General features: G+C 41.4%; 1 protein-coding gene across 2 annotated transcripts in view; it reads right to left on the reverse strand.

Moving 5' to 3' along the window:
• Window positions 1-25,974, reverse strand: part of RTF2 (replication termination factor 2) — a 349,973-nt gene that overhangs the window by 320,616 nt on the left and 3,383 nt on the right. For both annotated transcript variants that reach the window (XM_069243603.1, XM_069243601.1), the window contains exons 2-4: window positions 19,738-19,832; window positions 19,545-19,638; window positions 9,759-9,898 (exon numbers count right to left, since the gene is read on the reverse strand). In XM_069243603.1, the coding sequence (XP_069099704.1) occupies window positions 9,759-9,898; window positions 19,545-19,638; window positions 19,738-19,832 (329 nt within the window). The remainder of the gene's footprint in view (window positions 1-9,758; window positions 9,899-19,544; window positions 19,639-19,737; window positions 19,833-25,974) is intronic.

Raw genomic sequence — 25,974 nt, forward strand, 5'->3', positions numbered from 1 at the left:
TTAGTGGCAGTGTTCCGCTTGAAGCAAGGTTTTTACCCTGCAATGCTCCATGAAAGGAGGTTTAATTAATTTCCCACAGACTGCCTTGGTTGCTGGTAAAAGAGTCACTCTTTTCTTGGGGCATTTAGGGTAGATGATAGCCAGTTCCACTGATTCCGGCTTGAGTTACTATCCTGTATGTTTCTTGTTGGTACCATACTTGACATTATTACCTGACCACTCTGCAGGACTGAGTACGCAGGGGAAGTTTCCATCCATCTGCAATAAAGGAAGAAGGTAGCAAAGCTTTATTTGTTTCGACAGTGCAATGTCCCATGCTTTCAAATTGTTGTTTGAAGTTCAGGATTGAGAACACTAATTCTCCCAATCTCCATGTAGTAAGGGTTTTCACCGTTCATTTGTGATCTTCATTAGAAATAAATTCATCTGGTAGCAGATCTTAAGATCTTAGGTGCTTTAAACCAGGAATTTCTGCAAGTAGTCCCATTATACTTCCTCTGTTGAGGGTGTCCTGTAGGCATTGAGAATCATATTCTGGTCTTAGAGAATTTGATGATTTATTTTCTCCCTCAAAGGGGATTTTGATCCACTCTTCCCAATTGGGGAGTCGTTGATATTGACCAATAATCTTTCACCCTCCATGCTTCCATCTTAATGGCCATCCGCTCCCTCCACAGTGTGGCTGGTACTGATTTTCCTTCCTGGTTACTGGAAATTATCACAACTTCCTGACCACAAGCTGTATTTGCTAATGGTGTGTATTGGGGCCTCCTAAATGCAGGCCCTGTTGTTTGTTCAGTCCTGTGCGTGCTCCCTACTGTTATTCGCCATTTGTATAGAAGGGCCATATGCAGGGAAAGGGTTACTTTGCAAACTTTCTCCTGTTCTGCCTTTCTGTATGGGCTTAGCCCTTCCTGATCCAGTTATTGGTGTTTACTGCAGGATATACCATGTTTTGTTTGATATTTGTATTCCGCCACTGATAGAGGCCATTGGTGGGTTGTTTTTTGCTTCCTTAGATATGTTAATAGTTATGTCTTTAGTTGTTGCCAACGTGTCCAGTGACTTTAGGACTGAGAGTTCCTCCTCCAATGCATTGCTCATAAGCAGGTCAATTGACGTATTTGCATCAATGGTGTCCCTTCTGTCCTGTATTATTGTGAACATCGGATATATTCTGATGGACTCTCACAAAATGCTGGTGTTTATTCCAAGCATGTTTTTTCTGCCTCTTTTTCTGTTTGCCAGCCCTGGGCTCTTTCAGACATGTAACACTTAATGGCAACTGTTGACTAGCATCTCCTGTCAATTCGTGCCTTTTAGAATGTTTCAATGCAATCCCAGGTGGTATATTTGCCCATAGGTTCGGTGTAAATCAACTCCCAGATTTTGTAGTTGCTTAGTAGGTTCTTGTGGTTGGATGGTGTTGGCTGCTTCATTAGCAAGAGATTATTTCTTTGTTTCTATTTTGTTTGCTAAAATAGCAGGTAAGGTGCTTAATTTATCAATGATAGGACCAAATGCAGTTTGTTTGTAATGGTGGGTGGGTTTCTTCAACCCTAATTATTAAATCTGTTAATTTTTCATATTGCATTGATTACGTATGGTGAAATTCAGCTACTTTCACACAAACTGCCTGTCCACCGCACGCATGCAGCGAATGTTCCCAGAGGCCCATCCGGCCTGTGCTAGGTGTAGCTTCCCCACTGGGGATTTCTTTCATGTGGCCTGGGAGTGCCTGCAGATAAAACTCTTCTAGGACGAGTGATTTCTGAGGTCCTGGGACGCCTGATTTAAATTGACCCCTAAAATAACGCTGCTGGGGCTAATGGAGGAGTTGGGAGGCCCACAAGTGGTCTGCAGTTTTATAGGGGTGGCCTGCATAAAAGCCAAGAGAGGCACAGCCCGCCCGTGGAAGCAACCCACGCTCCCATCATTAGCAGTGTGACGGGTAGGTGTTAATTGGTGTGCACAACAAGAAAAGCTGACATATATATATATCGCAGGTGTCTACAGCAGAACGTCACAGTGTGTGGGAAATGGTGGAACTATTACTGGTTGTCAATACAGAAGGGCCGTAACGTGTGGAGTTGGCCATGCATGTGATGTTACAGTTCTGAATACTCAAAGCTTGTTACCAGTATTGTATGGAGGGTGCTCACAGTTCAAGCAATACAATTTGTTACAAAAAAAAAAGAAAATCTGTTATTTTTTTTCAACTTTGCGTTTATGCCCGAGATGTGAGAAGGCATTAGATTCATGAGACGTATTTGAATGTCTAGTTTATCTGACTGCACTTTGAGAGTATCTATTGAAGTCTGCAAAGTGTTCAGCAATGAGACATAAAGACCCGAAGTACTTACTGGTTTTGAGCCTGGGTTCCAGTACAGCTGATTCTTTGCAGTTTTCTGTGCAGCCCTTACAGGCCTGCTTACATTCGTTTGGATGCAGTGCGGAATGTTAGTTACTATTTCTTCTGCAGGATTGCCAGAATCCTTGGTAGCAGCTTTTGTGATTTTGGGGATTCATGGGTGGACATAAATGCCGCAACGGGCCTGCCCTTCAGAGACAAGAGGATTAGGCCTGGGCCTGGCTCGACGGGAGAGTGCACGGCTCCTGGTCAGGCCCACTGACTGTCGCTTCGCCCCTGGGAGTGGTGGCTGAGGATTCAGCAAGTGTTCTATTGTTATTCTCTATTATGGGTTGTGGGAATTATGGGAGGGTATGCTTTACTCAACCTGATTGGGGGTTGTAGAAGGAGGGGGAGAAGATGGGCTTTCATCACAGTTGTTGTTTAGTTACTGTTCTGTTGTTTCTGGAACTACCTGGACATGGGCCCCTCTTGCTCGCACTAGTACACCGAGAACTGTGTAGCAATCACTCACCCACCAATTTGCCTTGTCCACGCATTTGAAATGGACACCTTAAAATGCCTTACCTGGAATATCCACTGCGTCAACGACCACCACAAGGCACACCTCTTACATCCCTACCTAACCAGACAAAACATAGATGTATGCATACACCCCGTTTCACTTCGACACTCAATGTCATTATGCACGATAATTGCTTGCAAGAGGTCTTACAACTCCTCCATCCCCACATAAGAGAGGGCACTTGCCTCTCAATGGCCCATAAAGCATGGTCAAGAATGGACTCCTGGCTAATCTCTAGGGAGGATCACTTCCCGGTGCTGCTGGTGTCTGCCACCGTCCGCGCTAAAGAACGCCGTTCTTCGGGAAGAAATCTGCACCAAAACAATCACCTACTTTGCCCTCAATAAAGACTCTGTCGAGTCTCCCTCCACACTCTGGGAAGCCTCAAAGATGGTGATTTGGGGTGCTTGTATCACAAAGCAATCTGAGAATCTCTCTCCGGACTGGAACGTAGAGCCACAACCTTGAAATGATTAACTACCAAAATGAAGAGGATGCCACACTAGCCAGCATCTGCAACAAACTGTCTGACAGAGAAATGCAGGCCAGGCGATATGGAGAAGGGGACAGACCGAGTAAAACACTGGAAAGACTACTCCGTCCTCCTCACTCCTCAGGCTATATCATGCAACTTCAGAGCCCCGACACGAACCTTGTGACAGCTCCCTCTGACATACTAACAGTCATGACATCATTCTACGCCCAATAATATAAGACCACCCCAGTCCACAGCTAGGCCAAACTTACCAAATATTTAGACACCATACAGCTGATCTGGCTCAAAAGTGCATATCACACCTCCCTAGACGTCCCTATCACCACAAAAGAAATTACCCAGATCATCATGGGCCTTCTCGGGGACAAGCCCCAGAAACTGATGGGCTCACAACAGTGTTCTACAAATAATATGCCTCACTCCTAGCCCCACACCTCTTAGGGATATATCAGGGATCATTACACTTCGGTTCGATCCAGTCATCACTGCGAGAAGGGGTAACCATTACACTCCTCAAGCCGTAGAAGCTGACAGACCGCTGCGATTTGTACAGACAGCTCTCATTAATAAACGTGGACAATAAAATATATTCCAAAGTGCTTGCAGATCGCCTTCTACCTCTAGTTCCCAGGATAGTACTACCCGCCAATCAGGCTTCGTCCCTGGCAGGGTAACCTCACACAACTTCAGAACCATTTTTGCGGGCATGCATCATCTAAATTCTCAAATCACTGCAGCAGTAACCCTACTAGACCCGAACCAAAAGCATTCGACACTCTGGAATGGACATCTCTTTCTCCTGCTAGCACAAATTAGCCGACGTCCACAATATATTAAGCAAATACAACTCCTTTACACATTTCCCACAGCCCGTATGCAAAATAACGGACTTGGCTCAGGGGACCAGACAGGTGATGCCCAGTCTCCCTATTACTCTTTTTGGCTAGGCTCCGTTAGCACCACGCTAAAAGAAGTAAAGTATCCAGAACCAGAGGCCTAATCATCTCCATATATGATGACAACATTATCCTCTAAGCATGCAATCCCAAAGAGAATCTGGTTCCACTGACCCAGGAGTTAATCAAGTTCGGAGGTCACTCCGGCATCCAGATCAACTGGTCCAAGTCAATAATGTTTCCACCTATAGACAGCACTTTTCCATTCCAAACTAAATATACAATGAAATGGGTGGATGAACCAACCGAATACTTGGGAATATGGCTAAGTCAAGACCCTGAAGAGCTCTGTTGGGAAAATGACAGTCAGGCTGTATCCTGGCTTGACGAGAGAGTACTGATTTGGTCCAAGCTGCCATTAAGCCTAGCCGGGCGCTTATCTATTGCCAAGATCATTGTACTACCCAAATTCCTCTACCTGTTTGTAAACGTCTCCCTCCCCCTTACTGCTTCATTTTTCAAACAGCTGAGAGCGAGCCTGGTGACTTTGACATGGGGGGGTGGAGCCAACCCCGGATTTCCTGGGAGACCTCTTCTGCCCACCCAGAGCAGTCTGGGCACACCCATTATGACCTTATACACCTACTGTGCACAGGCCCAATTTACACACTTCTGAATATACCCAACAGCGTTTCAGCCCCATGTATCAGTGGAAATAGACAAGGCACTGCCATGCCCCCTCTCAGCAGCTCTATAAGCCCCCTATAGGGCGCCCAGAGCTGAAATCGACACAGTTGAATGTGCACGCTGGGCACTGATGACAATCCCACGATATCTCCGCTAACTGAAAGCGGGGCAAAAACCCAGACCCAGAAACTCTGTCTTCACCACTTTTTATTTTACTTATAGCTAGATAATCACTTTCTCCCCTCATTTGAGGGCACAGAGTCCATGCCCATCACCTTTTCGGGTACACTCCTTCACTATCAACTCCGCTTCACATGTCACGCATTGCACAATACCTTTCCATCCCCCGCCAACACTTCCAGCACTTAAGCATAAACTCACATCTCCACAACAGTGCAAACTGATCACTCAACTGTACACCCTCACATTAAATTCACCCTCAATGGCACCGCCACATGCAGGGCACAATGAGAGGAAGACTTAGATACACCCCTCACAGATGCACAATGGGTCTTCCACTGCCCCCAACTCAAACACCTTTCTCCTAATTACAGACTAGTTCAAATACCAGCTCTACCCCTCTATAGCTCTTTAAAGTAGGGTCAACTCAGGATTCCAGCTGACAGCGATGTGGTTGGGCCCCGGTTTCCTTTGTCCACTTAGCCTGCCTCTGCCATAGCGTGCAGCATTTTGGTATGGAATTTTCCTAGTCATCCACAGGATAACCAATAATCCCTTCCCCGCTAGCCTCCTAGTTGGGTAAGAAAGGAGTTAATATTCTATGATAAGTGAGTGGTCACAAATTTAGGTGAAATAAACCAAATTTGGATGAGATTTTTATATTTATTGTCAAAGAAGCTACATATGGCACAACTTACACATGGAAACTGTTCCACTAAGAAGATTAATTTATGTACAAGCGTGGGACATGACAGAACTATAAAAATACACTCCCCATTACTTGATCAATGCAATTGGTGGTGCAATAAAAAGTTACTTTTCTTCCAAAGTCATTCAGATCCAACTCATTATTTACTTCAAGATTTAAAAAGACAACGACCAACGCATTTCGTTCACCACATAAGAACTAGGGCACTAAGAATCCTTTGCTGCTAGATGTTTAGAGGTCATCAAAATTATTCCCATGTATGTAGTCATCCACATCTGAGTTGACTCCAAAATTTACATAAGTTCATATTAATTACATCATTTCGATTGGTGACCACCATTTGTGGCATAATTATAGGTATTGCAGCATAATAGTGACCACCACATCATAGTGGAGAGCCTTAAGCTATTTAGGTACACATTGTGTTACGGAGGAAATTCTATTATGATGGTGACCTCTATTGCTATTTTGGGAGTATCCTTAGTATAATTCCAAACGTACCCTGGAGTAATGATGCCCATAACTTCTATATTGTGGGCATCAATAGCCTAATCATGGCCACTCTAGGCATAAAGGTGGCTATTGTGTCACTACTCATGAAGAGGAATTCCATACTGACAAATTATTTTAAGACATTTATGTTGATAACCAATCTGGGTTGGTTGCAACTGGTATACCCAAGATGTGGGGCTACCATCTATTGCTATGTGCTACCTGTTAGTAGCTGTAGATGTGATCAGAATTAAGTCTCAATACAGAAAAAGTCAAAGACCCCTAATCTAGGGTGTTCGGTTTGTCTGAACTTGCCTAATTCAAACTTTTCATTAGTATGGTTTGTAGCAATTCAATTTCTATCGTTTCTACACTGAAGAGATGTAGGGAATGTAGGGGTGGTTTCATATGCCAGCCTTCCATATATGCTGATTTGTATTATTTTTTACATTTTACGTTATGTTATTAGAGAAGATTGCAGAATCTGCTTATATTTAAGTTAAAAAATGTGTCAAGACCATGTTGAATTGACTCAGCACCACTAGAGATAAGGTTTTGAACTGTTACTCTTCACTTTTTCACACCAGAATTAAAAACAATTCTTAGAGGGTAGATGGAAAATTCTAGTTCCTCATAAGGTATTTTTAAAAGGTATAAACATAAAGCTCTGACTTCATTTCAAACCAGATGGGTCCATACCTTTTATGTAGATCGAAATTTACAAAACTGAAAATGTATATTTTCCATCTCAAATGTCATACTTTAGACCAGTAAATATGCCACCAACATATCATCAGGTAACTGTGGGTTGAAGCAAGTTAAGATGACTGCTTCTCCGGTACTCAAATTTTGCCAGATAAAGAGTCAAAAGGTCTTGAATCCTGCTAATTTCAAGCTGAAATATAGTGACATTTTTTTTATCTTTTCAGCTGCTCGCCAAAGTGGTCCACCTTTTCACTCTTTTGAATTGCCCTCAACTCACGGCCTCCCAGTGTGCCACAGGTTAGTGGCCTCACATCCCCTTACTTTATAATGTCCATCTCCCTCTACACTACTGCAATGACCCCTACAAACAGAAACTTGACACCCTTTGCAATGCATCCAAACTACTTTATGCCTCCTCAAATTTCAGATGCTTCTGCCAAAGACTTTCAATAGTGCAAAATCATCCTTAACTTTGCAAGTATAATAATTATCTTACAACATCTCACTCACTACCCTCTCTTTCCCATTACCGTATGTATCAATTCTGCATTTTCCGCATGGATATGCCAGATTTTTCACCTTTTTCTGGGCCAGACTTTTGCTGGCATTGGCATTCTACTGCTGTTTGGCAATAGTAAACTACACACAGTGCCACTGCTTTCCCTCTAAATCAAGTGCTGTAAACTGGAATGCTCTATGGTCCTATCAACCTTCCCTGTGAGTCCATTGAAAATCGTGCCTAATGTGCACCTGTGGCATGGACAGTTAAATATCAAACATGCGCTGCAGTGTGTATTTACACTACTCATACATGACAAAAATATAATTCTGCTAGGAGCACCCCAGTGCTTTGGCTAAGCTATAGTTTAAATGCACTTCAGATACATGATAGAGAAAACTGGCTTTGTCATGTAGCAATTTTTTTTTTTTTTTTTACACCCCTAAAGTGTGCATTAAAGACCAACATAGCAGAGTACTAATATATGAAAATACGGAACCCTTCATATGAAGGTGAGTGAACTCCTCACAGTGAAGTAAATACCAAAAGCTAGTTCAGCTGCTAGGCCAAACTAGACCTTTTTTAATAGGCCTAGGTAGGATGATAATATTTATTTTCCACCTACGCTTAAGAAAGGGCTAAAAATATTCTTCAAACTTATTTTCTACTTAGTTTTTAAAATCTAGCTAACTGTGAAATAGATTTTTGATAATATAAGCAGAAAAGTAAAAATAGACTTTACGCTGCCTAAGGCAGAACTGGCATAAAACCAGTTTTGCCACAGATCACACTTCTAGAGCTGCAATAAACATCTTTGGGTGGAAAATGTAACATTTGTGGCACACACGACAATGGCTTGCTTGTGTGCCCAGGAAAGGACAAAGGGTGTTATCTGTTAACCACTTCAAAAGGATTAGCAGTCTGAGAGTGTACAGAAACAGTTGGCAGAAAAAGGGGAGTTTTGTCACTACCTCTTTTGACTTGGAGATGCCAATGAGGCCCCCTCCTATTTATCTTTAAAACCTTCCGCGGCATGTAGTTTTTAGCTACAATAGGTGGGAAAGCCAGTTTCTTACCCTGTCAGATAGAAAAGTGAGCAAAAAGCTGAAGTTAGGCCTGCCAGGTTGTAGCTTGGTTCCAGAACAACTCCATCTGAAGAAGGCAGTCCTGCTCAAAGAAGGATCCCTACTCCTGGCTCTTAATGGAAGAAAAGGACTCACACAAGGGCTCACAGACTCCTGACTTATGCTGGCACCCAGGAACTCACACTGTTCTTCAAGGGTTATGTGGTTGGCCTCCGTTTACCTGCTTCAGGGACACGAAAAGCAGAAGGACCCCAGCTCTAAGAGGTCCCATCTAACTAAAGAGAACTAGATGCCCTCAGATGACCTGCTGGAGAGAGACTTGGGGCCCAGAACTCACCAGAAGAACGTTTCATACTATTGGGAGACAAAGTCTAAGGGTAAAACATTTGACCAGAACAACCCACTTGGTATATCGACCTTTGCTCCATCATAATCAATCTGAAATTGCACCTGCGTCCCAGCCTACTGGGAACTGTTTTTTTCCATACAGCGACTGGCTTCTTTCTAGGCTTGTTTTGCATTCAAAATCCACATTTCTGATTCCCCTTAACCTATTTATCTTGGTGACTTGTTGCCCATTAATCTTTTCTTTGTTTTTCTAAATTGTCTTTGGAATTATATTGTGTGGTGTTATTTACTTTAAAATTGTTGGTACTGCTTGAACTTAGCATGCGCTTCTCTGGGAATTGCTTGGTTCTTGTGCCAGAGCAGCCAAGGTTTGAACTGAGTCTCTCTCTTTTCTCTGAACTGTGTTTTCACCTACCCAGAGTGGGTTTAGGGTTGGTCAGAGAACCCACTTAGATGGCAATAACTCTATTTCTGACACTGCAATTTCAGAAATGATAGCATCTGCAACTGAATTACACTGTGCAATTTAATGTCACCTCAGTACAACATTTCTGGTTAAATAGTCAACAAATAAATGCAAAACACACCCATAAGGTAATAAATACAAAAATGATTTAAAGAGTCATTGTATTTGCGTATGGTGTTAAGTAAAATGAAAGTGTTTGAGGATTCTGTCAAAGGAACAGGATTCTTGATGAAACTAAGCACACCGTTTTTCAACTTACTTGTGTCTTCCATTCATTTCCAAGCCGACCACGGGGCAAATGAAGCGAGCGCACTGGAGGTCAACGTATCTATCCCCTTTTGTGTTTCCTTTCTCACCCTGCCAGGCTGGATTGTCTGTAAGTTTCAGTTCCACCACATGCTGCAAAACAAAATGAAAGCCTTCTCTGTAGAAGTGGAAAATATCAGCATTGACAGATCTGTTAAAATAAGGAATGAATTATCAATACCAAACCCTGAAATCAGACATTCAAGAATATCGATCACAAGATAAAATTGACTTTTAATCAGTCTTTGCTTTCTACCTGAAATGTAGTTGAAAAAAACTGACTGTCCACCAGATTAGAAAGGTCTTGGCTTGTTAACCGTTATGCTGAACTGCCAATAGGGGTTACTGACAAACATGCATCATTTGCTCCACTGTCAAAATAAATTTTTCACGTTTTGTCTGGCAAAAAATAATTACAGAACTTGATAATAAATCTAAATTAAAAAACTGCAGTAATAAATATCGGCCAGGAGAAGCGTTATAGAATTTTTCACATTCCATCCACACAAACACATTTCCCAACACTGGCACAAAAGCTATAGCAAATTGGATTGCATAGGTCTGCTCCCAACTGTGCATTAACACTAGGAGCGGGCAACGGATATGCCCCTGTCAAGCTCAAAACACCACTGCACTCATGTTTAGAACAAATGCTTGTCTTGGTTGGCTTTTCCTTATTAGGCCTGTTCAGAACAACAAGATAGTATAAAACTGTGCTACTATCGCAAAGTAAGCGAGATGGGCAGCATGATCAGGAAAGATTCTAGCATATACGCCTATTACAGAACTCTACTAGAGAGCAGCTTTTGTTCAAGAAGTCATCTGCTCAAAGGGTAAGAAGACAATGTGGGTTACATTCTTTTTTTAATTATTTTAATAAAAAAAATGTTAAACACAGATTATCCTTTCACCGGAAAGAACAAAACAAAATAAAAAATGGGAGAGAAGTGCTTTATCTAGGAATAATATCCAGAATGTGTCCTAACACCATTTGGAAAAAAGATCTGTCCCTTTTCCATCCCGTGTTTACAGCGTAGGTGTTGCTACTCCCAACAAAAATATTTTGGCTTCCTCTCCACATAAGCCTAGCAGTCAGAGTTGCTCACCCTGCCCTAACATAGCCTTTAATTATTTTTTTTCAGGATGCAGGGACTGTGAACGTCACCCGGTAATAGCTGTTAGAAAAATCTTTTTTCTGTTGCGACCAGGCAATCAGAACATTTGAGTCTGCAGAAGCAAAACAGACAGGAGGAAAAGCTTCCACATCCACTTGGATTTGTTTATTCTTTGCATTTGTGTCCAAGGTCAGTCTGCAAAATAACTCAGAAGATAGCACTCCAATTTAAGTCTACCTGTAACTATTGGATGGCTTTACTCAACAACAAACAAAGGCACTCCTCTCATTAAAGGTCTTTTTCATGCCAACTTTGCAATTTTGTTCAGTGTTTTTGACTGTGGTGGAGAACAAAGATTTCAATGGAACTAAAATGTGAAAATCTCATTTTGGAAACATCCCCTTCCTATTTTAGCTTTTCCACCTTGGATGGATATTTATGAAAATTGCCATGCCAAAACTTGGCCAATTTCACTAATTGACCGGAAAGAGTAAGCAGAATCGCCACCTGTGTAGTTATGGCTGAATTGCACAATTTCTTGGTAGCTGTGGATTGTAATATTGCACATCTCTTGTCCAGAACGTCCGGCGAAGTAACTGAGCTCCAATGCAAAAAAGTAATTTCACAACAATGCAGTGCTCTATGCTACTAATACAGTGTATATTCTTTCTGAATAAAACAATTTAAAATCACAAAGACAAATGATGATATGCTGATACCTAAGCACGTCAATACTGTTAACAAGGGCTACACTGACCATTCTTTTTAGCACACGTAAAAAGGGGGCAAGTTTTTATTGAAAACAAAGCAAAGTCCCATAAGTAGTGATTTTTAGTATATGGACTGCAGTTTATAATAGTCCTGTAAATCTTGTTAGATACCCAGTTCTTGAGATTATGTTATGTGCCATTATGGTTACGTACAAAAAATAAAAGATAATCTGATTTCAGCTCAACCTGGCAATTTTTGTGCAGATGCATCCTGTCACGATGTGGGGGGTTCAAGAGACAAAATAATTTGACACTTTCCCGTTTTACTTTCCATAATGATCTTTGCTCCCCACTGCAGGAAAAGAGGTGAATAGAATGACATCAAACTTGGCAGCTGAGTTGAACTACTCAAGGAAACACAGCTGCTTTGTTCTGCATAAATTATTTAGGTAGTTTCAAGAAATCAGAGCTAGAAAAATGTCTATATGGGGAGCTTGACATTCATCTGACCTGAAGAAATGATGAGGGTACTGGTAGAAAGTACCGTAATTACTTTAATATTATAAAAAGGAAGCAGATTCCAGAAACATTTGCCCTGCCAGCAGCCAGCCTCCCCAACAAATAACTCCTCAACCGACTCTTACCAAACAACCCCCAACCCAATCAGCCCACATGATGAATGCTTGTTCTAAATACTTAGAATCACCATGTTTATAGATAAAACACCTACCAATTGAGTGATAGATATCTGGATCACTAATCCATCAATGGCCCACAAAGCCTTTTCAGTTGATAATTCACCATTTTGCTTTATATAATTGAATCCAACTGGACGAGGGAGCTTCTTCTCACATTGACTTTTCTGAGTCCAAGAATCCAAAGCTGTATAACTGGCTGACCGCAATTTCAAGAAAAATGTTGCAGCTAGTATTACTGGGTGCAGTGACTCTGCCTCCATGTACCGAAAACAGTAGCAAAGGAGTCATAATGCAACAGAGGCAGTACCCCTGACCCCTGGTTTGGTCGAAGGTGCCCCTCCAACAAAAGCGACAGCCACCCCAGCTGAAACAAATTGCAGATTTTGCCACGGAGTTTTCAGCAGTCCGAGGTAGGTTGTAAGCAGTCACTGTGGTCATCCCCCACTAAACATGGCGAAAGTCCAGACAACGGTATGTTGGGAGCAGGCCTTGGCTTAGAGCACAATCACAAGCCAAGTCCAATGAGCAATCCCAACTACCACAGCTGTTAGGGTATGCTTTCAAAGAGGTTAAAATGTAGTAAATGATTAAAAAATACAGATATTCACTGGAAATAAAAAGTCAAGGTTAAATTTAAGTTATGGTTAGCTTTGTTGTAAAACCTGAACAGGTTTTAAGAAGAGCTGAATTTCAATACAAACATAACACAGTCAAAGCAAAGATACTTTCACAAAGCAAAACCTAAAAACCATTAACATTCACCGCTTATGGACAGTTAAACAAAATGCAACTCACACCCCTGTCACTCACTGCTCATAACCACACACCATTCACTGATGGCGTCTCAAAAGACAACTTTGATGACCTCTCTGATGACATCATCCATGATAATGCTGAACACATTTGATTTGATATATTTAAGTAAATTAGGATTACCCTCTTTATTGTGAATAGTATTTTGTAAAGAACTGGTTTTGAATTAATATTTTAAGTCCAGTATTTGTTTAGAGTACTGAATACATATGTAATTGATGTGTATGTTATTTTGTAGCGTAACAATGGGTTTCTTGCTAGATTTGCAAAGCTGTAACTCTAAAATGGCTATTTAATTATTTATATATTACTTTATATGAGTGTATACTGACAACACAATTCGAAGAAACCCCAAAATGGGGGGAGAAGAAATGGGGCACGTACAAAAAAAAAAAAAAAAAGAAAGAAAGAAAAAAGAAAACAAAGAAAAGCTAAACGGCCTCAGAGGTGGGAGTCGGAGGGACAATATACAACTAAAGCTTTCTGCATTTAATTCTGACGACTAAATGAATTTCAAAGTGGACACAGACTCCGATCTAAGCGGGATACAGGAAGAGATGCTCTCAGACCTAAAATAAGGTACCTCCTTATATATCACCTGGCTAGACAAGTCCTTCAAACATCAAAAACCCATGGATGGTACATGTACAAAGACAATAGGATCTTGTTTACATCTGATTTTTATTTCAAGATCAGAGTCATACGTAGAAGGTTTCTGGCCCTGCGCACACACTCCTTAAACAGAAGAATGTATAGGGTACTGAATATTGGAACCGGCAACCTTGATCATCAGACTTTAGGGCAAGATGCATGAATTCTATGATGAGCAAGAATTAGAGTCTTACTTAGAGACTTTCATCCTTGGAGGTTACCACTTCTGCCAGTCTGACAGAAGCCTGAACCCAAAACGTCTCACAAGCAGTGCTTAACTCAGAGGGAGATCAGCAGTCTCTCCTCTACTACGGGAACAGACAGTAGAGGTAGGCTCATCGCCAACGGACAGAGATAAATCGAGATCCCCACTTTAAGCCTAAGGGTCACCATGCAGTTGAGTGGACACCCAATGTAGACCAACCCTGCATTAACTTAATCATCCATATTACTACTATAACGCAACACAGTCCTTGACTTCTAAGAGAAATAGATGGCATGACATTACGAAGAGGCTGACAATATTCTACAAGGCAGGCTCTCCCTTCTAAAGTTTAGAATAATCCAAAAGCTGCTGACTGTGTCACTAAAAGACACTTTCTTATAAACATTTCTAGACTCCCAAGAACATCACTCACAATTGTGAACCGAATACCAATTACATATTTCTGCTCAAGACCAGAACCTTGACTGTTAAACACTGCAATCCCTTCCCACAAGGTTTGGAGATCCCTATAAGTTAATTTACTACTACCACACTTTGTGGCATTCTCCTGAACTAAGACACTTTATAAGGGATCAATCACTCTGGTCATGGATTGTATATGGCCCTATGAATTACGTTTAAAAAATGCTTAGCTATCTGGTATCAAAGAAAATAGATAAGGCCCTACGGCAAAACACTCCTGTCCTGGAGCAGGAAGCTGACAAACGTAAGTGAGGCTAGGTGGGGCAGGTGATACAAGCCTTTGGACCACATGGACAACAGTCGGCTCTCAAAAAGCCACCATGTAGAAAATGTGGGGTGGCCATACTAATCCGTAAGAATCTATCTGTTAAAACAGAAATTCTTGAGTGACCATGATGGCCCGTACGATTTTGCCAAGCTAGTAATCCAAGACTACTCTTTCCTATTAGGATCTATAGAAGCTCCTAATGATACTAAATCAGGTTTTCCCTTTAACCACAGTAAACTTGACAGAATTTTGTCATACCCCTGTCATCATTGGAGGCAAATTGAACCACACAATCAATCAATCTAGGCCTCCATCGTCCAGAAATCCAGAAAACAAACACAAGTGGGAACGTTTGGGACGTGCTGGAGGACAATTTATCTTATTAATCCAAGGAGACTTCAACATCCTACAGACAGGATAAAATCATGAAACAGAGATAACAACAGATTACTTTTTAGCCCACTCCAGCATTCTTCAGGAGATTGTAGCATGTGAAATTGGTGACAGTTCTAGTCCAGATCAACCTCCAGTGATTCTTTAAATGGACTTTTGGATTATAACATTCAAAACCAAGTCCTAAAGAATGGACACCCTGAGACATTGGTGACTTGATAAAAAAGGAACTTTTTGAGCCAATACAAGGAATATTTAGACCTGAATGACAATTCTGAAACCTTACACCAGATCATGCAGCAGTTGACAAATCTTCCATGATGGTACAACTGTTGAGACACTGTAATTGTTGAGAGACACTGCACTAGCCTAGAGACAGTGCAATATCCCAGAGACAGTCAACTGAAAAAACAAAAAACTTTACAGGCATAATTATTCAGATTACCAAAAACATTTCAAAAATCGCCAACAGCACTAGCAATCACAAAATGGGTTAAATAATACGTACTCAAGGCGTGCTGAGAAGGTCTTATTCTATGTAAAACTCAAACAAAAACAAATGATGGACTGAATGTGGAACTAATCAAACATTCACCCCCAGTCACAAATCTGGGTTTAATCCTTCGTTCTTTTGCTCACCATGCCACCCCAGTTTGGACCCAGTCATATGCAAATTAGTCTTCACCCTGTTCCCCACGGGAACAGTCCAGCCCAAACTGCCAGGCCAAGTCCTCCCCGGACTGGAAACAAGCATCCTGGGACCGGTTTCAGGGTATCACCCTTCATCAACCAGACTAGCTTGAACCCAGTGGCTTAGTGATCCCGGGACCCACGTCTGGGTATCCCCGGCTCACTTAGGGTGACAAAAGCAAACAAAAACAAATGATGGACTGAATGCGGAACCTATCGAACATTCAACCCCAGTCACAGATCTGGGTTTAAACCATCGTTCTTTTGCTCACCATGCCACCCCAGTTTGAACCCAGCCATATGCAAATCAGTTTTGACCCTGCTCCCCTTGGAAACAGTCCAGCTCGAACTGCCACGCCAGGTCCTCCCTGGACAGGAAACAAGCATCCTGGGACCGGTTTCAGGGTATCGCCCTTCATCAGCCAGACTAGCTTGAATCCAGTGGCACAGTGAGTCTATAGCAAAATCCAGGCATTTCAAAAAAGGAGAAAAGACAAGGAGATTCTTTGCCTTTCAATTAAAGCTAGAAGAAGTCAGATCACATTACATCAGGTAACATCACAGAACAAGCTACTCACCAGCCTCATGGAGCTCACGGCAGAACTCGCACATTTCTAATCTTAGCTATATACTTCTGAAGTGTATATATCCTAAAACACACCTTTCTTGATGGACTGATAATTCCCAAACTTGCAACAGAGCTGGGGAAGAAGGACAAATATATTACAGAGGCAAACAAAAGAATGCCAGGGGAGAAGACCACAGGAGAGGATGGTTTCCCTCCTGAATGTTTCAAGTGGACAGCCTCACTTATAGAATCGCTACAGGGACAGATGGCTGAGCGCTTCATTGAGCAAGGTGCATGTATCCCTTAATTATTGTCAAACCTAGCAGAGACCCACAATACAGAGGAATTACATGCCCCCTTTGCTAATTAATTGCAATATGAAGACCCTTGCTAAGGTCGTAGCCAACTAGCTTAGGAGAATCATTCAAGTTTTTTGCCCAACAATCCAATCAGGTGGAATTTGTATTGGGATGGTCATCCATGATTCATTCTCATACTCTACTAAATCTGCTATGGAAAGCATGAAATGAAGGTGACGAGATAGTAGCTCTCTCTCTAGATGCCCCAAAGGATTCCGAAAAATGGAGTGGGGCTACTTGTTCTTCATCATTACTAGAATGGGTCTGGGCCCTCGGTTTATTTCAATGGTGAAGTAGTTTTATCAACATCCCACAGTGGTAGAGAACTATAATGTCTTATGTACAGAGATTGTAATCAACAGAGGCACAAGCCAGAGGTGCTCTCGGTCACCACTTCTCTGTAGAACTACTAGCCATCACCAGTTGACATCAAGGGTTGAGGCAGGTAACCTCAAACTAATGCTATATTCAATGATATCCTGATGACCCCGTTCTTGCCCCGTACTTCAGTGCTGAAACTGATGGAGATTACTACTGAGTTTTCCCAGTTTTCAGCAAGGCAATGCCCACAATGAAAAAGAAAACTGCACACTCAGTGCATTTTTAGTTTGGCCCATTTCAATTGGGCCAAACTAAAAATTAAGAACTTGGGTATCTTAACATTCAGCCATAACAAGGTAATAGTGACAACAACTTAAGAATCCTGCAAGATAAAATTCAGGTTGATTTTAAAATGGACCAAACTACAGTTTTCTTATGGTGGAAGGACATCATGGTTCAACTAAGTGTGTGGAATTACACCCCTTGGAGTACCCTGCACCTTGCTAAGCAATACTGAACATAAAATAAAGAAATATATTTGGCAGGGAGGCACAGTGAGACTGACTATGTTTAAGATTCACATAACCACATTACCCAAAGACCTGTATTTGCCAAACCTGGAGCTGCCTCATGACAAGCAGCATTTGTACCAACTGCCCTATCACGTTTGCAGCACACTGGGGCTACCAAACTAGGTGGTAATGGAAAGTGACATACAGAAAGGAGAGAAAGGTTTACAGATAATAAACAAATGCCATACAGTGAAAAACTGGCAGAAGAAAATCTATTTCTAGTGAACTTGATCAAGACATGGTCAGACTAATTGGCTCAGTACACGTGTAAGCTCCCCTGAAGCACAATGCTGATCTGCCAGTTGAAGAGAAAATGCATACTAGCCTCTGGGGAAACAAGGTTAGCAGATCTAGCAAACACCTGGTATCAAATAGCAGCTTTAGAACATTTATGGAATTGCAGGAATAATTTACCTTGGATCCATCCAACACTAGGGAAATTTTCAACTTAAGCACTGCTTCACTGGTAAATTATGTAAATGCATGACTGACCTCATGGACTCCGCCGGGCACATTTATCTAGTCAAGGAGGATGTAAATGCTTGGGTCAGGTCTCTCACAGAAAAACTGTATTCCACATCTACCAGTAAACGGCTCAGATAGCAACCTGGGATACAAAAGACCTATGTATAATAAGTGGTCTGAACCACTTTGCTCTATGATAGGGTCTAAGAGAGACCAGACTGAAATGTAGATATTTCAAAATCATTCAACATCGGTCACCAAATAAGTTATATAGGGACAAACTGTCACCAACGCCACAGTGCTGAACATGTGCTCACCCCGTCGGAGATATGATCTGTATTCTCTGAGACTATCTATGGACTCAATTATAACCAACTAGCTGTCACTCACTAGCTGCCTGACATCAAGTTGGAATGTGTACTCTTCCACGACACCAAGGACATAGTGGGTATTACCAATCACTGCAAAAAATGGCTTGAGTTTGCAGTGTAAGAATTGTGCATACTACAACACAGAAAGTCAGCTTCCCCTCCGACTTTACAGAAATGGACAGAGCCTATGAGGTCTATGGCCATCTACAAAAGGCTAACCTATGAAATGAACTATCAATTAAAGATATTTGAGGAGGGCTGGGACCCCTATCAGAGTGAATGATTCCAACTGTTTTTAATTAAGTCTAGAGATGAACAGAGGCAGGTGTCTTTTACAAGCAAAGCTACCTGTTACACTACTGGAGAATGCTTTTGCAGTAGCATTCATCGTATGTAATCTGATGACCTCAAGCCTGAACAATTCTGTTTCTCTTTTTATTTTAATTTCCTATAGCTGATTCACTGGATTTGGCACTTTGCAGTGAAAAAGAGTACTTTCTTCTTTTTGTGTTAACTAAATGTCCTTAGATAGAAAATCATTTTAGATATCTATTTTGAAGACTTTATATATTAATCCCTACTTCTTGTAAAATTCAATAAAAGATGAACAAATAAGTGGTTTCAGCGATGTTGATATCATCAGTGATTATCAAGGATTTCACCCGAAATGTCATCAGTGATGTTGTGTATGCACAAAGGGGTGCGAGTTATGGTTAGTTTACTTAATCATAACTATTACATTTCATTGGTTTTAAGGGTTTGTTTTATAACAATAGCCTCAATGTACTGATATTTTGTAGAAGGACAAGAGAGAATTTTATTTAATTCAATTTTGACAGCATGATGCTGGTGAGCCGCTAAAGCTGTGTTTAGGCAAGACCTTAAATGAAGTTTGCTTAAGATCACTGAGTCTAGCAATCACAGTCAAGACAATCTTGCGATTCCTCAAATCAATTACAGTGCAGTGCTTTGGCTGTTTCCACCACATCTACCAATATATTCACCATTCTTGTAAAGTCATGTATTAAAGTTAGGAGCATTTTTATGAGGATCTCACCTTAATGCTCTTAATATGTGCTGCAACTTCTGCTGTTGGTTTTTCAGGAGACTTGTCCAATAAATATTCAAGGATTGCATCTTTGTTGTACAGCCTGAAAACATTGACAATTGTGGTTACACTTTATTTCAGATACCATAAAGAAACAAATTACTTTAAACTAAACAAACTAGATGAATAGACACATCCATACCTGCCCAGCTCACAGGCTACAATAGGCTTCTTCAACGCTTCTTGACTTAGTGAACAATAATACCACTGGGCTACCAGTTCTGCATTTTTATCAACCTAAGCCAGAGGAACAAAATGTTAATATTAAGTAGGAATTCAATAGGTAATACTGACAGTGGTTGAAATTTACAGTTTAGCATTGTAATGCAAACACAACAGATGAAATCATACAACATTACACTATTTCACCCCTTCGCTGCCAGGCCTTTTTCCCCTCAGATGCAGAGCCTTTTTTGGCTATTTGGGTTAGTTCGTGCTTAGGCCCTTTGGGTCCACGTAAGCTATTCACGCCAAATTTGCATTCTTTCATCCCCCCCCCCCAACATCCTAGGGATTTTAGAGGTACCCAGAGATTGTGTGTTACCCGTGGAGTAGAACAGAAATTAGCCAAAATACAGCAAAAAGTTTGTTTTTTTTCCAGAAAAATGGGAACAAAACGCTGCAGAAGACAACTTGTTTTTTCCCCCTGAAAATGGCATCAACAAAGGGTTTGCAGTGCTAAAATCACCATCTTCCCAGCTTTCAGGAACAGGCAGACTTGAATCAGAAAACCCAATTTTTCAACACAATTTTGACATTTTACTGGGAAATACCCCATTTGTACTATTTTTTGTGCTTTCAGCCTCCTTCCAGTTAGTGACTGAAATGGGTGGGAAACCAGTGCTGGATTCCAGACAGCTAAACATTTCTGAAAAGAAGACAAAATTCTGAATTCAGCAAGGGGTAATTTATGTAGATCCTTCAAGGTTTTCCTACAGAAAGTAAGAGCTAAATGAATATTTGGATTGAGGTGAAAAAAAAGCCATTTCGGTCTACGTTTTCTTCTATAACTTTTGCCAGCTATGGCAGATTTTTTAAAGCAATATACTGTTATGTCTGCTGGACTCTTCGGGTTGCAGGGAAATATAGGGCTTGTAGGTTCATCAAGAACTGTAGGTACCCAGAGCCGATAAATGAGCTGCATCTTGCAATGAGTTTTCATTCTGTACCGGGTATACAGCAAATCATTTGGTGATATATAAAGAGTGAAAAATAGGTGTCAGGGAAACCTTTGTATTTCCAAAATGGGTACAAGATAAGGTGTTGAGAAGCAGTGGTTATTGGCACATCTCTGAATTCTGGGGTCCCCATACTAGCATGTGAATTACATGGCAATTCTCAAATAGACTTCTTTTTTTACACATTCTTACATTTGGAAGGAAAAATTTTTGAGGAAAAACAAGGGGCAATAACACTTGTTTTTCTATTCTGTGTTCCCTCCACCCCCAAGTCTCCTGATAAAAATTGTACCTCACATGCGTGGGTAGGCCTAGTGCCCGTGACAGGCAACCCAACATGGACACATCACATTTTTACATTGAAATGTGATGTGTTTTTAGTAAAGAGCCTAGCTGTGGATTTTGGCCTGTAGCTTAGCCGGCATCTAGGGAAACCTAGCAAACCTGGGCATTTTTTAAAACTAGTGACCTAGGGGAATCCCGGATGGGGTGCCTTGTGGGGATCTCACCAGGTTCTGTTACCAAGAATCCTTTGCAAACCTCAACATTTGGCCAAAAAAAAAAAAAAAAAAAAAAAAAACGTATTCCTTAAATTTCGGTGATGGAAAGTCCTGGAATCTGAAAGGAGCCACAATCGTCTTTCTACCCAGCATTCCGCCCCCCTCAAGTCTCCCAATAAATATGGTACCTCACCTGTGTTGGTAGGCCTAGTGCCTGCGACAGGAAACGCCCCAAAATGCAACATGGACACATCAAACTTTTACATTGAAAACTGATGTGTTTTTTAGAAAGTGCCTAGCCATGGATTTTGGTCTCTAGCTCAGCCTGCACCTAGGAAAACCTACCAAACCTGTGCATTTTTGAAAACTAGACACCAAGGCGTGCCTAGGATGAGGTAACTTGTGTCGCTCTCACCAGGTTATGTTACCCAGAATCCTTTGCAAGCCTAAAAGATTAGCAAAAAAAAGAAAATTCTGGAATCTGAGAGGAGCCACACATTTTCTTCCACCTAGCATTCCAACAAGTCTCCCGATAAAAATGGTACCCCATTTGAGTGGGAAGGCCTAGTGTCTGCGACAGGAAATGCCCCAAAACACAACATGGACACATCAAAGTATCTGTTACAAAACTACCTGTTTTCGCAAGAGGGCACCTGCGTTTTGGTCCTGGGCTCAGCAGTCATCTAGGGAAACCTACCAAACCCAGACATTTCTAAAAACTAGACACCTGAGGGAGACGATGGAGGTGTGACTTACGGGGATCCCCCAGTGTTTTCTTACCCAGAATCCTCAGCAAACCTCAAATTTAGTAACCAAACAAAAATCATATTTTCCTCACATGTGTGTGTGGGATTACCTCACTGGCACAAGATGATACCTCACTTGTGTAGGTGGACCTTGCAAGTGCCTGTGACAGGGAAGGAACCAAAGCGGGTCCAAAACGGCACTTTGAAAAAGACAAAAAAACATTTTTAGGCTGACAAGTGGGACAGAATTTTCATCTGTATAGATGCGACTACGCTGGGGTAAGGAATTTTGTGGATTCCTGTAGATTTCGGAAGGTTCCATCACAAAAATGAAGGGAAAGTGCATGATTTCAAGCACAGTTGGAGGTTTGAAGGGCATTGTGGGTAAGAAAATGGCATGGGGTGCATGCGAAGCATACTACCCTGGACTCACCCAGTTGTTTATTTTTCAGATGTGTGTAGGTCTGGTAGATTTTTCTAGGTGGCAGCGTCCCAAAGTCCAAAAAGTCCAGCTGCTCACCATTTCAAGTGGGACGATATTGAGAGTTAGCCATGCCCCCATGGCCCAAATGTAAAATCAAAACCCCAAATAATCAAATGTCCTCTTCCTTGCCATTGGGATAAGATCTTCTAGTTTGCAGGGGGGACTGAAAGACTGTTACCAACTTGAGTGGTTGGAAGCTCCCATCCCTCTATTTTTTTTTTTCAATTCCCTGGCATCTAGTAGGTTTAATGCCCCCGAGAAGTGGATCAGGGGTAATTGCTTCATCTGCCCACCGGTGGGCAGAACAACTTTGTCCCCATTTATTTGGGGTAAGGGTATGGCCATACTCCCACCCTCTTTGTTTGGGAAAAAATATCTTTCCTGTTGTCTAGTGGGCTTTCTGCCCTTGAGGGCAGAGGGGCCTGATAAAAATAGGTTGATATGTCCCCAAGGGGGGCAGAAATGGCCAACAGTAATGTGCCCCCATGGGGAGCGACCCTTGCCCAATGGGCCGCCCCACCAAACAAAACACACACACAACAACCCCTGGTGCTTAAGTGGTTTCTGCGAGAGGTGGGAGGCCTACAGGGTGGGGGTAGGAGGGGGGGGGGGGGGAATAGGGGGAGAGCTAGCGCTCCTCCGTGGGCCAGGTGCAAGACATAACGGTTTTGTCCTGGGCACCCAAGGGGTAAAAAAAAACAAAGGATAAACTAAAACAATTTTTTTGGATTTAATAATGATAAAGTATTTCCTTACGAATTCATCGGTGTAATTAATTTTGGCATCAAAATAATATTGGTTATATGATTCAAACACAATACATAATACTCAAAGTATAATCTTCTGAAAAGAAGACTTTTAAATACTTTTAACCCCCTCTCATGTTCCAAGAAAAATTAATTGCGTAGCTTCTTTTGAGCTCCCAGATTGATCTAGATTGTTTAATGCTTGCATTTCTGCAAACCCCTTTTCACTGCCATAGCGAAAAACAATAAAAATGAAATGTACTGATCATGTTAAGTTTAAATTATGAAAACAATTATAATTAACATATATTTCGGGATCTAAGCCAAAATGCAGCACGTTTTCACCTCTTTTTGCACTGAAAAGCTTATTAGTTATTCAAAATGGGAAATCAAAGTTTTAAATAAATGAATTGAAATTAAACAATAGAATGCTGCTCCTTGCAGTCTTTAAAATGATATAAAATTGTTCCTATCATTTGCAAAGAGATTCAAATGAATTTTAATTAAGTTCAGCTTCAAACTTCTTTGTGACATTGCCAGACAGAGGGAGGTTTTTATGGTTAACTTCTTATGGTCCATTTACTTGGGCCTCAGCAAATGACCCTTAATCTTCGCTGACCCTTTTAATGTGATCACTGTGAGGCTGGACATATTTTGTGTATCAATGCTATGATAAAAAGTTAGCAGAATGGGGAAAAACGTTCCTGAAATATCAGAGGAACTCGAAAAAAAACTGTTTAATTATAACACACCCTCATGTGCTCAAGACTATGCCATAATTCACTACATTTATCGTGATCCATATGAAGAAAACACTTCACTGCAATAAAGCAAAATCCAGCTTACCAGTCAATTCAAAGGAAAAAAGGAAGATTCCTTCCGTACATCCATCTACAATAAACACCTTCCAAGAGGTAAGTCATTTTACTTTAACACTAATCTGCACAAAACACTTGTTAATTGTGGACAAATTCTCTCGCTCAGTTAGAAAACGTGATTCAAACAATGTCAAACTACTAAGTTATTACTGCATGGAGTGGGAAAAATGGTGATTGATGTGTGCAATCCGATTTTGAGCTTCATTTGTTTGCATTAACACTTGTTTTTTTATATTTTACCCCTGTAGGTGGTAAGTACCTCAGCAAAGTACGTCCCTGCACAAATAAAGTTTATACCTTCTTTAGGGTTGACTTAGCAGTCCTGTTCTCTGTAAAACCAATTTTTGTTTACAATTTTTTTTAAATACAGTGGACTTTGGCTCCACCCACAAGCATACTCCCTCTCACTGTATATTATTGGCTGCTTGACGTATCATTCCACCTACTGAGTGCTTGGACTGCCAAACATAAGGGATTATTTACAACTCAAGTGTACATCGCATCACCACACATTACATTCTTTAGTTGATACACTGACTGTATAAAAAAACAACACTTTAGGTCGAAGCCTACCAAATATCTCGGCTGTCTGGTTTGCTAAGGATATATCTCAGGGACCTTCAGGGTCATTCCCTGTGAGTGCCTTCCACTCATTACTTACAATTGGCTTTGTTTTTTTGTAACTCACATTTACTTGCTTTTGATTTTCTAGCTCTATTTGTTTTAGGGGGTCCAGCTTGGGTTTGCCCCTTCCACTGCCCAATCCCTATTTAGTGTATTCTTCCACCAGTACTGGATTTTTGTAAACAAGCTTTTAATCTTGTTCTTGTCACATTTGTTGTGCATTCAAAAACAGAGCTTAAATGTTAGGCTCGGTCTTTCAGGGAGCTTGGTTTTTACTTTTCTCTATGCCACTGCACTCTATGCCACTCTACTATACACCACTGCACTCTACAACATTCTATTATGCAACACTGCACTGTTTGCAACTACACACTAGTGCATTCTACGCCACTACACTATCACTCCACTCTATGCCACTGCACTACACCTCCCCCATTCCGCTCTAAGCCACTTCACTCTACAACACTACACTCTCTGCCACTGAAATCTATGCAAATGTTCTCTGCACTCCTCTCTGCGCCACTTCACTGCACTCTATACCAATGCACTGTATGCCACTATACTCTACATTGCTCAACTCTACACCACTGCACCTGCACTCTAGGCCAATCCACTCTAATATACGCTGCACCATTACATTCTTCGACACTGTTCTCTACTCTGAAACAATCTACTCTACACCACTGCATTCTATGCCACGTCACTGCAATCTACCCTGCGCCACTCCACACCATTTCACTCTGCTGTACTATACCCCACTTTATTCAAAATCAAAACACTCTAAGTCACTGCACTGTACGCCAATCTAATATGCACATATGCGCTTATGGCACTATACTCTACAACACTACTGTACACCATTGCATTCTACATCATTTTACTCTGCACCACTGCACTCTACATCAATGCATTCTATGCCGCTCTACTTTACATCACTGCACTCTACAACACTCTACTCTGCAACAATGAACTCTCCACCACTGAACTCTATGCTACTCCACTCTCACAACTTAAATCTATGCTATGCCGCTCCACTCTACACGGCACTCTATTCCACTGTACATCACTCGACTGCACTCTGCACCACTCTAATCTACTGCGCACCACTGTACTCATTGACACTGTACTCAACACCACTTCATCCCACACCACTTGAGTCTTGGCCGCTCCACGTCAGTCTACTCTGCAACACTGAAAGGACTCAAGGCACAATGACTTATTAA

The sequence above is a fragment of the Pleurodeles waltl genome, chromosome 7 (genome assembly GCF_031143425.1).
Source record: "Pleurodeles waltl isolate 20211129_DDA chromosome 7, aPleWal1.hap1.20221129, whole genome shotgun sequence".
NCBI classification, from domain to species: Eukaryota; Metazoa; Chordata; class Amphibia; order Caudata; family Salamandridae; genus Pleurodeles; species Pleurodeles waltl.